Raw genomic sequence first — 14487 nt, 5'->3', positions numbered from 1 at the left:
CCAAAAAATATACTCCACATCCAAAGAAAAGGAGAAGCCACAATAAGACAGTAGGAGGGGTGCAACCACAATAATATCAAATCCCATAATGCCTGGCTGGGTGACTCACAAAATGCAGAACACTTATACCACAGAAGTGCACCCACTGGAGTGAAGGTTCTGAGCCCCACATCAGGCTTCCCAACCTGGGGGTCCGGCAACGGGAGGGGGAATTCCTAGAGGATCAAACTTCGAAGGCTAGCAGGATTTGATTGCAGGGCTTCAACAGGAATGGGGGAAACAGAGACTCCACTCTTGGAGGGCACACACAAAGTAGTGTGTGCATTGGGACCCAGGGTAAGGAGCAATGACCCCATTGGAGACTGAACCAGACCTACCTGTTGGTGTTGGAGGGTTTCCTGCAGAGGTGAGGAGTTGCTGTGTCTCACCATGAGGACAAGGACATTGGCAACAGAGTTTCGGGAAGTACTCCTTGGTGTGAGCCCACCCAGACTCCGCCACTAGCCCCACCAAAGAGCTGGGCATATTACCTTGTTGGGTCGCCTGAGTCCAAACAATCAACTGGGAGGGAACCCAGCACCACCCATCAGCAGACAAGTGGATTAAAGTGTTACTGAGCTCTGCCCACCAGAGCAACACCCAACTCTACCCACCACCAGTCTATCCAATCAGGAAACTTGCACAAGCCTCTTGGATAGCCTCATACACCACAGAGCAGACAGCAGAAGCCTCATACACCACAGAGCAGACAGCAGAAGCCTCATACACCACAGAGCAGACAGCAGAAGCAAGAAGAAATACAATCTGCAGTGGAACAAAAAACACATTCACAGAAAGATAGACAGGAGGAAAAGGCAGAGGGCTATGTACCAGAAGAAGGAACAAGATAAAACCCCAGAAAAACAACTAACTGAAGTGGAGATAGGAAACTTTCCAGAAGAAGAATTTATAATAATGATAGTGAAGATGATCCAGGACCTCGGATAAAGAATGGAGGCAAAGATCGGGAAGATGCAAGAGATGTTTAACAAAGACCTAGAAGAATAAAAGAACAAAGAAACAGAGATGAACAATACAATAACTGAAATGAAAAATACACTAGAAGGAATCAGTAGCAGAATAACTGAGGCAGAGAAACGGATAACTGATCTGGAAGACAGAATGGTGGAATTCACTGCTGCAGAAAAGAATAAAGAAAAAAGGATGAAAAGAAATGAAGAAAGCCTAAGATACCTCTGGGACAAGATTAAATGCAACAACATTCACATAATAGGGGTACCAGAAGGAGAATAGAGAGAGAAAGGACCCGAGAATATATTTGAAGAGATTATAGTCAATAACTTCCCTAACATGGGATCGGAAATAGTCAATGAAGTCCAGGAAGCACAGAGAGTCCCAGGCAGGATAAACCGAAGAGGAAACACACTGAGACACATAGTAAACAACGTGACAAAAATTAAAGGCAAAGAAAAATTACTGAAAGTAACAAGGGAAAAATGACAAATAATATACAGTGGATCTCGCATAATGTTAACAGCTCATTTATCAGCAGAAACTCTACAAGCCAGAAGGGAGTGGCATGATCTATTTAAAGTGATGAAAGGGAAGAAACTACAACCAAGATTAATCTACCCCGCAAGGATCTCATTCAGATTCGATGGAGAAATCAACAGCTTTACAGACAAGTAAAAGCTAAGAGAATTCAGCACCACCAATCCAGCTCTACAGCAAATGCTAAAGGAACTTCTAAGTGGGAAACACAAGAGAAATAAATGACCTACAAAAACAAACACATAACAATTAAGAAAATGGTAATAGGAGCATACATGTCAATAATTGCCTTTAACGTGAATGTATTAAATGCTCCAATCAAAAGACACAGGCTTGCTGAATGGATACACAGCAAGACCCATATATATGCTGTCTACAAGAGACCCACTTCAGACCTAGGGACACATACAGACTGAAAGTGGGAGGATGGAAAAAGATATTCCATGCAAATGGAAACCAAAAGAAAGCTGAAGTAGAAATACTCATATCAGATAAAATAGTCTTTAAAATAAAGAATGTTATGAGAGGCAAGGAAGGACACTACATAACGATCAACAGATGAATCCATGAAGTAGATATAACAATTATAAACATATATGCACCCAACATAGGAGCACCTCAATACATAAGGCAACTGCTAACATCTATAAAAGAGGAAATCGACAGTAACACAGTAATAGTGGGGGACTTTAACACCTCACTTACACCAATGGACAGATCATCCAAACAGAAAATTAATAAGGAATCATAAGCTTTAAATGACACAATAGATCACATAGATTTAATTGATATTTATAGGACATTCCATCCAGAAACAGCAGATTACACATTCTTCTCAAGTGCACACGGAACATTCTCCAGGATAGATCATATCTTGGGTCACAAATCAAGCCTCGGTAAATTTAAGAAAATTGAAATCATATCAAGCATCTTTTCTGATCACAACGCTATGAGATTAGAAATCAGTTACAATGAAAATAATGTAAAAAACACAAATATATGGAGGCTAAACAACACGTTAATAAATTACCAAGAGATGACTGAGAAATCAAAGAGGAAACCAAAAAATACCTAGAAACAAATTACAACAAAAACACGATGATCCAAAACATATGGGATGCAGCAAAAGCAGTTCTAAGAGGGAAGTTTATAGCAGTACAAGCCTACCTCATGAAACAAGAAGCATCTCAAGTAAACAGTATAACCTTACACCTAAAGTAACTAGACAAAGAAGAAAAAACAAAACCCAAAGATAGTAGAAGGAAAGAAACCATGAAGATCAGAGGAGAAATAAATGAAATAGAGACAAAGAGAACAATAGCAAAGATCAATAGAACTAGTAGCTGGTACTTTGAGAAGATAAACAAAATTGGTAAAGCGTTAGCCAGACTCATCAAGAAAAAGAGGGAGAGGACTCAAATCAATAAAATTAGAAATGAAAAAACAGAAATTACAACAGACACCACAGAAATACAAACCATCCTAAGAGACTACTGAAAGCAACTCTATGCCAATAAAATGGACAACCTGGAAGAAATGGTGGGCCAATTCTTAGAAAGGTATAACCTTCCATGACAGAACCAGGAAAAAATAGAAAATTTGAACAGACCAATCACAAGTAATGAAATTGAAACAGTGATTTAAAATATTCCAACAAGTCTTCCCTGGTGGTGCAGTCGTTGAGAGTCTGCCTGCCGATGCACGGGACACGGGTTCGTGCCCCGGTCCGGGAAGATCCCGCATGCCACGGAGCAGCTGGGCCCGTGAGCCATGGCCGCTGAACCTGCATGTCTGGAGCCTGAGCTCCACAACGGGAAAGGCCACAACAGTGAGACGCCTGTGTACCACAAAAAAAAAAAAAAAAAAAAAATTAAGTTAGAACACTCCCTAACACCATACACTAAAATAAACTCAAAATGGCTTAGAGACCTAAATGTAAGACCGGACACTATAAAACTCTTAGAGGAAAACATAGGAAGAACACTCTTTGACATAAATAACAGCAAGATCTTTTTTGATCCACCTCGTAGAGTAATGGAAATAAAAATATAAATAAAGAAATGGGACCTAATGAAACTTCAGAGCTTTTTCAGAGCAAAGGAAACCATAAACAAGATGAAAAGACAACCCTCAGATTGGGAGAAAATATTTGCCACCAAATTAATGGACAAAGGATTAATCTCCAAAATATATAAACAGCTCATGGAGCTCAATATTAAAAAAAACAAAAAACAAATCCAAAAATGGGCAGCAGACCTAAATAGACATTTCTCCAAAGAAGACATACAGATTGCCAAGTAGCACATGAAAAGCTGCTCAACATCACTAATTATTAGAGAAATGCAAATCAAAACTACAATGAGATATCACCTCACACCAGTTAGAATGGGAATCATCAGAATATCTACAAACAACAAATGCTGGAGAGGGTGTGGAGAAAAGGGTACCCTCTTGCACTGTTGGTGGGAATGTAAATTGATACAGCCACTATGGAGAACAGTGTGGAGGTTCCTTAAAAAAACTAAAAATAGAATTACCTTATGACCCAGCAATCCCACTACTGGTCATATACCCAGAGAAAACCATAATTCGAAGAGACACATGCACCCAATGTTCATTGCAGCACCATTTGCAATAGCCAGGTCATGAGTGCAACCTAAATGCCCATCGACAGACTATAGAAGATGGATATAGAAGATGTGGTACATATATACAATGGAATATTACTCAGCCATAAAAAGGAACAATATTGTGTCATTTGTAGAGACGTGGATGGATCTAGAGACTGTCATACAGTGTTAAGTAAGAGAGAGAAAAACAAATATCGTGTATGAACCCATATTTGTGGAACCTAGAAAAATTGTACAGATGAGCCGGTTTGCAGGGGGCATAAATAGAGGCACAGATGTAGAGAACAAACTTATGGACACCAAGCGGAGAAAGTGACGGGAGGGTGTTGGTGTGGTGAATTGGGAGATTGGGATTGACATATATACAGTAATATGTATAAAATGGATAACTAATAAGAACCTGCTGTAGAAAAATTAAATATATAAGATTCAAAAATTCAAAAAAAATAGTAAGTACCTAATGTCCTGCCTGGCCTGATGTATGCCTCAGTTAATGTTAGCTTCCTCTTTTACTTTTTTCCCTCTGGTGAAAAGCACATTCCTTACAGATCAGAGGTCCCTCAGTTCTGTGCTGGCTTCTTGCCCAGCAGCAGATTGCCTGTAGAAATAAACCATGGGTGAGGTATTTTTTTCTTTCTGTCTATGTGTTCCCCGTGCTGCTTCTTCGAATACCTGGCACACTGTAGGGGCTCAGTGAGTTTAGATTTCATATGTGACAACACAAGCCTTTTACGTGAATTTCTCAACGTGGTGCTGAGAGGATTGCCGAATGTCAGCCTTAATCTGTGACAAACTAGTATTCTTAGTGCTCCTTTGGAGACTGTGTGATTTCTTATTGTGCTGAGAGGCAGAGAGCTTAATTAAATTTCATACTTGAAGAGAGTGACGACTGAGTACTCCATCCTTCATAAGGCTTTTCAACTCTTTATTTTCAGTTAAACCTTCTGGGATTTTTTCCTCATCTTTAACATCATCTTTTAATATGCAATACTCAAATGCTTGAACAATATCAAAGAACTCCTCATTCACAGAGGCAGTCTTAGGTTCCAATTGCCTTGGAGATATTTTACTTAGTATTTGGCTGTCTAAATGCACTGTAGATTAACATTTAAAAGGTATATTCACTGTTCACTATTGTGTTCCTTCTTTGTCCTTTAAAAAATTAATGTAGTTAATGCATGTGAAAAATATTGAGAAGAGAAGGTAACCTGCACACAGGTGTGTTTTAAGTGCCATTCTCTGAGCAGCAGCTCCCAGAGCCTTTAGCTATACCAATAGGAACTACCCTTTGTGTAGTTGGAATTTTTCAAGGTTATGTTTGAGGAAGCCAAAATTACTGAGACCAATGCAGAAATTAATTCTCTCTTGCCTTTTTTTTTTTCCTTACTGGGAACTAGAGAGATTGACCACATGAAACCTGACACTGTGTTATGCATTCTCATTTCTGAGCAGACTGAACTAAAATTGTAGACATGTTAATCTGTGCCTTCTCTCCCTCCTCTAGGAGCGGAAAAAGAAATTTGAAAAGGATGGAGAGAGGTTTTATTCCTTGCTGGATCGGCACTTACATTTGTCTTCCAAAAAGAAAGAATCTCAGTTACAAGAGGTATGCTCAAACAGCCTGCCCTGCCTTCTATTGCCAGCTGTGCCTTGATACATGGCAGCTTCCTATTGCAAGGCTTTCCTCATACCCTGCCTCAGCAGAGAACCATGTATAATAGTTGTGCTTGCAGATAAAACCATGGACAATGACTCAGGAGCCCTGAGTTCTCAAGCCACCTTCTCCACAAACTCACAGTTTGGATATTTCTTTTTTGTCCTCAGTTTCTCTATCTATCAAAGGAAGAGTGGTACTCAAAGATCTCTAGAGTCCTTTTCAGTTCTAAGTTTCTGATTCTAGATTACATATTAGGATAGAGTTAAACTAGCGCTGTATTTGATAGATCAGGAGTAGATCTACTTTTTTCCCATGAGGTGTTCCAATGGTAGGGTTTGTTTTTTTTTCTTTTTGGTCCTACACTGGGACTACAGCTTATATGGCACTTCCACTGACTTCAGTTCAAAGAAGCCACTACTCAGTGAGTGCCTACCACATGCCAGGCACTATGCTGGTTGCAACAGGACTACAAAGACAGTAAGACGTACTTCCTGCTCTTCTGTAGCTTACAGTTAGGATGCTAAAATGAGAACACACATGACTCTTATATAAGTAGAATTTTTTTTACATAATGTAATGTGTATGTGGTGTCCTTGTAGGGATATGAAGGTATTTGGAGAATAAAAAACTTACATTTGGACGTGGAGAATTGCCTTTGTGGAAGAATGTTGCCCTTCTAAATTTGAGGTGGTAATGTGATTATATGTAAAGTGTTTGACAGATAGAAATATAGAAATGGACCTTTCAAGTGGAGGGCAGTGGCCCCAAGGATGGAAAACAATGTTTGGCTAAAGGTTTGACCAGAATTTGCATTACTATTGGAGGATAGTGAAAGACAGGAAAGGATCAGGAAAGTTGTAGAGATACTGTGGTGTAGTAGGCTCAGGAGTTTGCTTTAATTCTGTTGACCGTGGAAGAATTATTGAAGGCCTTTGGTTGTGCAAGCAATATGAGTACAATTCTATTTTAGGAATCTTAAACTGGTTGAAGTTGTAGGATGAATTAAATCCGGGAGAGACGGGAAGCAAGAAAACCAGTTTAGGAAACTATTGCAATGATCTAGGGGAGAAGTTCTGAGTCAGAAAAAGTGGCACTGGGGAAGGGAAAAACAGGAATTAACTGATTAAGACTTATTTACTGGTAGAATGGATCTATGTTTTGGATAAAAGATCCAGTAAGAGATAGAGATATTGAATGTTCAAGTATAAAAAGAGATACCCAACTGAATGAAGTCATAGACACGAGCTTAGAAATCATCTTGTCCATGGTCACACAGACTGTGGCAAAGCTGAAACTCATCTCATGACACCTGATTTAGTGAGTATCCATCACAGAATGTGAGGTACTTGAAGGTGATGAGTCAAGAGACTCAGTGGTAGATGGAGTTAGTGTTGAAAGGTTGAAGGACTGCTTCTCTTCCATAAACTGGAATGAAGTACTAGTCTGGGGTCATCTGCCATTTTCCTCTTGCACAATTTTGCTTTCTTCCTTTTCCTTCTATTCTGTGCCAGGGTTCCTATGCAGAAAAGAGTTACCATAACTGGCCCAAGACTTCTATGCTTAGAAAAGTCTGCTTACAAGATTAGCTCTTTTTTTTTAACATCTTTATTGGAGTATAATTGCTTTACAATGGTGTGTTAGTTTCTGCTTTATAACAAAGTGAATCAGTTATACATATACATATGTTCCCATCTTGGCTGGTCTCTGGGAACTTGGTTGGTAAACAGTACCCTACACTGATATAAAAGTTTCCCTAAGTGGTAAGAGTGACTCCTTGTGCCTAAACTGCCTGTACAAACAATGTGGTTTATACTAAACACCTTATTTTCTTCTGGGAGTCGAGAAGTTTGGTACATGCTCAGCAGAGGGAGCCTGTGTACAGCAATCAATTTAATACCTAGGGCACTTAGTATCTAATGAGCTTCTCTGGTACACAGCATTTCATGTGTTGTCATAACTTGTTGCTGGAGGAATTAAGTATTTCCTGTGTGACTGCACTAAGAGAGAACTCTTGGAAGCTTGAACCTAGCTTTCGCTGGACTTCATCCCATGCATCTTTTCTCTTTGCTGATTTTGCTTTGTATCCTTTCACAGAAATAAATCTTAACCATGTGTATGACTATATGTGGAGTCCTTTGAGTCCTCCTAGAGAATTACTGAACCTGTGGGTTTTAGAAGCCCAGACACAGTCCAAACTTTATTCTTTTAGAGCCTTTTGCAATGAAAGCTTCTAGCGTGTCCTAGCAGTTTGGTGCTGTATCTAGATGTCCCTGGTGGCTTTTCTAATGAGCAAGAATGCAGCCTTTGTGTTTGTCTAATCAAAACAAAGCTGGGGGACCTTGGATCACTCACTTCTTTTTTAATATTGAGACTATTTTTAGAGCAGTTTTAGATTTAAAGAAAAATTGAATGATAAGTACAGAGAGTTCTCATATATTCTTAATCCCCTGCATACAGTTACCCCTATTATTAACATTTGCGAGATACATTTGATACAGTTGATGAGCCAATGCATTGCACATTCTATAGATTTTGATAAGTGTATAATGACATGAATCCATCATTACACTATCATACAACATAGTTTCACTGCCCTAAAGATCCCTAGGCACCACCTGTTCATCACTTCCTCGTTCCATACCCCGGCTGACCCCTGGTAGCCAGTGATCTCTTTATGGTTTCCATATTATTGCTTATTCCAGAATGTCATATAGTTGGAATTATATAGCATGTAGCCTTTTCAGGTTGGCTCCTTTCACTTAGAAATGTGCATTTAAGGTTCTTCTGTGTCTTTTCACAGCTTGATAGCCCATATCTTTTTAGCACTGACTAATATTTCATTGTGTGGATGTATTACAATTTGTTTACCTATTCACCTATCAAAGGACATCTTGGAATCCTCCAAATTTTGTCAACTACTATTAAAGCTGCTATAAACATTTGTGTGCAGGTTTTGTGTATATAACTTTTCAAATAATTCAGTTAAATATCAAAGACCACAATTACTGAACTGCATGGTAAAAGTATATTTTGCTTTTTAAGAAACTGCCAAATTATCTTCCAAGGTGGCTGTACTATTTTTTTATTTCTGCCATCAGTGAATGAGAGTTCTTCTCACTCCACACTATAGCCAGCCTTTGATGTTGTCTATGTTTTGGATTTTAGCCATTCTAGTAGGTGTGTAGTGATACCTCATTACTTTTATAATTTGCATTTTCTTAATGCCGTGTGTTGCAGAATATCTTTTTATATGCCATCTGTAGATCTTCTTTGGTGAGGTGTCTGTTCAGATCTTTTGCCCGTTTTCAATTGGGTTTGTTTTCATATTATTGTATCTTAAAAGCTATTTGTATATTTTAGATACCTGTCCTTTATCAGATATGTTTTACAAAGATTTTTTTCCAGTCTGTGGCTTATCTTTTCACTCAACAGAATTTTTCACAGAGCAGAAGTTTGTAATTTTAATGAAATTAAACTTATCAGTATTCTCTTTCATGGATCATGCTTTTGGTGTTATATCTAAATCGTCATCACCAAATCCAAGGTCACCTAAAATATCTCTTATGTTATTTTCTAGGAGTTTTATAGTTTTGTGTTTTACATTTACTTCTATAATCCATTTTGAGTTAATTATTATGCAAGGTGTAAGGTCTGTCTCTAGATTCTTTTTTTTTTTTTTTTTTGGCATGGGGATATACAGTTGTTCCAGCACCATTTTTTGAAAAGACTATCATTTCTCTATTGAATTTTCCTAGATCCTTTGTCAAAGATCAGTTGAATATGTTTATGTGGATTTATTTTAGGCTCTCAATTCCATTCCATTGATCTATTTGTTTTTTTCTTTCACCAATACCATACTGTTCTGATTACTATAACTTACCAGTAATTTGAAGTCAGATAGTGTCAATATTTTGATTTGTTTTTCTCCCTCAGTATTGTGTTGGCTATTCTGGATATTTTTGCCTCTCCATATAAATTTTAGAATCACTTTGTTGATATCTAGAAAATAGCCTGCAGGGATTTTGAATTGGACTACATTGAATCTATAGATCAAGTTGTGAAGAACAGACATGTTGATAATATTGTCTTCCTATATTTATACGTGGACTATCTCTCCATTTATTTAGATCTTTGACTTATTTCATTAGAGTTTTGTAGTATTCATCAATGTATCTTGTACATATTTTTTTATTTATACCTAAATACTTCATTTTTTTCTTCTAATGTAAATGATACTGTGTTTTAAATTTCAAATTCTGAATGTTCAGCGTTAGCATATAAGAAAACAATTGACTATTGTATATTAACCTTGTATCCTGAAATTGTGCTATAGTTCATTAATAGTTCCAAGAGATTTTTGTATATTCTTTAGGGCTGTCTACATACATAATTGTGTCATGTGCAAAAAAGGACAGTGTTAGTTCTTCTTTCCCAATGTATATACCTTTTATTTCATTTTCTTGTCTTATTGCAATAGCTTGGAATTCCAATATGATTTTCATAGTTATTCCTAATCTTAGAGGCAAAGCATCTAGTGTCTCACCATTAGGTATGATGTTAGCTGCAGGATTATTGCAGATGTTCTTTATCAAGTTGAGGAAATTCCCATATATTCCTAGTTTGCTGAGAGTTTTTATCATGAATGAATGTGTGTTGGATTTTGTCAGACGCTTTTTCTACGTCTCTTCGATCATATTATTTTTCTTCTTTAACCTCTTGATGTGATTAATTACATCAACTGATTTTTGAATGTTGAACCAGCCTTGCATTCCTGGAATAAATCCCACGTGGTCCTGGTCTATAATTATTTTACACCTTGTTGCATTTGATTTGCTAATATTTTGTTGAGAATATTTGCCTCGATGTTCATGAGAGAGATTGGTTGTACTTCTTCTGTATTGTAATATCTCTGTCTGGTTTTGATAACAGGGTCATGTTGGCCTTAGAGAATGAGTTAGGAAATATTCCCTCTGCTTCTATTTTCTGGAAGAGAGTGTAGAATTTAGTATCATTTCTTCCTTAAAATGTCAGGTAGAATTCACCAGTGAACCCAGCTGGGCCTAGTGCTTTGTTTTTTGGAAGGCTATTAATTATTGATTCAGTTCCTATGTGCTGCTTTCACTGAATCCCACAAATATTAAATTGTATTTTCATTTTCATTTGAAAATACTTTTTAATTTTTCTTAAGGACTCCTCCTTGACCCATGTGTCATTTAGAAATGTGCTGATTAATCTCCAAGTATTTTGGTGTGTTCCAGCTATTTCTGGTTTTTGATTTCTGTGTAATTTAACTGTGATCTGAGAGCATACTTTGTATGATTCCTGTTCTTTTAAATTTGTTCAGATGTATGTCCCAGAATGTGATTGATCTTGGTGATTCTTTTGTGTTAGCTTGAAAATAAGCTGTTGTTGGATGAAGTGTTCTATAGATGTTGATTACATCTACTTGCTGATGGGGTGTTCAGTTCAACTATGTCTTCATTAGCATACCTCAGAAATATTGTGGGTTTGGCTACAGACCACTGCAATAAAGTGAATATTGCAATATAATGAGTCACATGATTTTTTTGTTTCCCAATGCATGTAAAAGTTATCTTTACATTATCCTGTAGACTGTTGAGTGAGCAATAGCATTATATTTTTTAAAATGTACATACATTAATTTAAAAATATTTTATTGCTAAAAATTGCTAACTATCATCAGTCAATGCAGTGTTGCCATAAACCTTCAATTTGTAAAAAACACAATATTTGCAAAGCACAATAAAATGAAGCACAATAAAATGAGGTATACCTGTACTGATTTTCTGCTTCTTCGATCTGTCAACTATTGGTAAAGGAATGGTGAAGTCTCCAACTCTTAATAGTAGACTCATCTATTTCTCCTTGCATTACTATCAGATCTTGCCTCACGTGTTTTGATGTTCTGTTATACATAATAAGGGTTGATATATATTCCTTCAGAATTGACCTATTTATTATTATGTTATGCCCCTTTTTTTTCCTGATAGCTTTCAATTCTCTGAAGTCTCCTTTTTTGGAAATTAATATAGCTACTCCAGCTTTCTTTTGATTTTTGTTGGCATGGAATATTTCTTCATACCTTTACTCTGAAAAATGTTTAAATTTTTAAAATTATTTTTTAATTGAAGTATGGTTGATTTACAATATTATATTAGTTTCTGGTGTACAACATAATGATTCAGAATGTTTAAAGTTCTACTCCATTTAAAGTCATTACAAAATAATGGCTATATTTCCCTGTGATGTACAGTATATCCTTGTTGCTTATTTATTTTATACATAGCAGTTTGTGTCTCTTAATTCCATACCCCTATATTGCCCCTCCCCCTTTCCTGCTCCCCACTGGTAACCACTAGTTTGTTCTCTATATTAGTGAGTTTGTTTCTGTATTGTTATATACATCTGTTTATTTTATTTTTTAGATTCCACATATAAGTGATAACATAGAGTATTTGTCTTTCTCTGACTTATTTCACTAAGCATAAAACTGTCTAGGTCCATCCATGTTGTGGCAAATGGCAGAATTTCATCCTTTTTTATGGCTGAGTAATATTCCATTTTGTGTGTGTGTGTGTGTGTGTGTGTGTGTGTGTGTGTGTGTGTGTGTATCACATCTTATTTATTCTTTCTTCTTCTGTTGATGGACACTCAGTTTGCTTCCATATCTTGATAGTTGTAAATAATGTTGTTATCAATGTTGTGGTAGATGTATCTTTCTTTTTCTTCTTTTTTTTTTTTAACATCTTTATTGGGGTATAATTGCTTTACAATGGTGTGTTAGTTTCTGCTTTTTTTTTTCATAGTTTCTGCTTTATAACAAAGTGAATCAGTCATACATAAACATATGTTCCCATATGTCTTCCCTCTTGCATCTCCCTCCCTCCTACCCTCCCTATCCCACCCCTCCAGGCTGTCACAAAGCACCGAGCCAATATCCCTGTGCCATGCGGCCGCTTCCCACTAGCTATCTACCTTACTACGTTTTTTAGTGTGTATATGCCCATGACTCTCTCTCGCCCTGTCGCAGCTCACCCTTCACCCTCCCCATAACCTCAAGTCCATTCTCTAGGAGGTCTGCATCTTTATTCCTGCCTTACCCCTAGGTTCTTCATGACATTTTTTTTCTTAAATTCCATATATATGTGTTAGCATATGGTATTTGTCTTTTTCTTTCTGACTTACTTCACTCTGTATGACAGACTCTAGGTCTATCCACCTCATTACAAATAGCTCAATTTTGTTTCCTTTTATGGCTGAGTAATATTCCATTGTATATATGTGCCACATCTTCTTTATCCATTCATCCGATGATGGGGATTTAGGTTGATTCCATCTCCGGGCTATTGTGAATAGAGCTGCAATGAACATTTTGGTACATGACTCTTTTTGACTTTTGGTTTTCTCAGGGTATATGCCCAGTAGTGGGATTGCTGGGTCATATGGTAGTTCTATTTGTAGTTTTCTAAGGAACCTCCATACTGTTCTCCATAGTGGCTGAACCAATTCACTTTCCCACCAGCAGTGCAAGAGTGTTCCCTTTTCTCCACACCCTCTCCAGCATTTATCGTTTCTAGATTTTTTTATGATGGCCATTCTGACTGGTGTGAGATGATATCTCATTGTAGTTTTGATTTGCATTTCTCTAATGATTAATGATGTTGAGCATTCTTTCATGTGTTTGTTGGCAGTCTGTATATCTTCTTTGGAGAAATGTCTATTTAGGTCTTCTGCCCATTTTTGGATTGGGTTGTTTGTCTTTTTGTTATTGAGCTGCATGAGCTGCTTGTAAATTTTGGAGATTCATCCTTTGTCGGTTGCTTCATTTGCAAATATTTTCTCCCATTCTGAGGGTTGTCTTTTGGTCTTGTTTATGGTTTCCTTTGCTGTGCAAAAGCTTTGAAGTTTCATTAGGTCCCATTTGTTTATTTTTGTTTTTATTTCCATTACTCTAGGAGGTGGGTCAGAAAGGATCTTGCTGTGATTTATGTCATAGAGTGTTCTGCCTATGTTTTCCTCTAAGAGTTTGATAGTTTCTGGCCTTACATTTAGGTCTTTAATCCATTTTGAGCTTACTTTTGTGTATGGTGTTAGGGAGTGATCTAATCTCATACTTTTACATGTACCTGTCCAGTTTTCCCAGCACCACTTATTGAAGAGGCTGTCCTTTCTTCACTGTACATTCCTGCCACCTTTATCAAAGATAAGGTGTCCATATGTGCATGGGTTTATCACTGGGCTTTCTATCCTGTTCCATTGATCTATCTTTCTGTTTTAGTGCCAGTATCATACCGTCTTGATAAATGTAGCTTTGTAGTATAGTCTGAATTCAGGGAGCCTGATTCCTCCAGTTCCTTCTTTCGTTCTCAAGATTGCTTTGGCTACTCGGGGTCTTTTGTGTTTCCATACAAATTGCAAAATTTTTGTTCTAGTTCTGTGAAAAATGCCAGTGGTAGTTTGATAGGGATTGCATTGAATCTATAGATTGCTTTGGGTAGTAGAGTCATTTTCACAATGTTGATTCTTCCAATCCAAGAACATGGTATATCTCTCCAGCTATTTGTATCATCTTTAATTTCTTTCATCAGTGTCTTATAATTTTCTGCATACAGGTCTTTTGTCTCCTTA

The 14487-nt window shown here is 37.2% G+C and overlaps 1 protein-coding gene across 7 annotated transcripts in view; it reads left to right on the top strand.

Annotated features, from left to right (window-relative positions):
- Positions 1 to 14487, top strand: part of OPHN1 (oligophrenin 1) — a 615628-nt gene that overhangs the window by 327966 nt on the left and 273175 nt on the right. For 6 of the 7 annotated variants that reach the window (XM_073799243.1, XM_073799242.1, XM_073799241.1 and 3 more), the window contains one exon: positions 5686 to 5787. The exons of the other annotated variant lie outside the window; for it this stretch is intronic. In XM_073799243.1, coding sequence (XP_073655344.1) covers positions 5686 to 5787 — 102 coding nt within the window. The remainder of the gene's footprint in view (positions 1 to 5685; positions 5788 to 14487) is intronic. 7 annotated transcript variants of the gene reach the window in all.

This window comes from Tursiops truncatus, chromosome X (genome assembly GCF_011762595.2).
Source record: "Tursiops truncatus isolate mTurTru1 chromosome X, mTurTru1.mat.Y, whole genome shotgun sequence".
NCBI lineage: Eukaryota > Metazoa > Chordata > Mammalia > Artiodactyla > Delphinidae > Tursiops > Tursiops truncatus.
The sequence above is the reverse complement of the archived record's forward strand: the minus strand, read 5'-3'. Positions and strand labels throughout refer to the sequence as shown.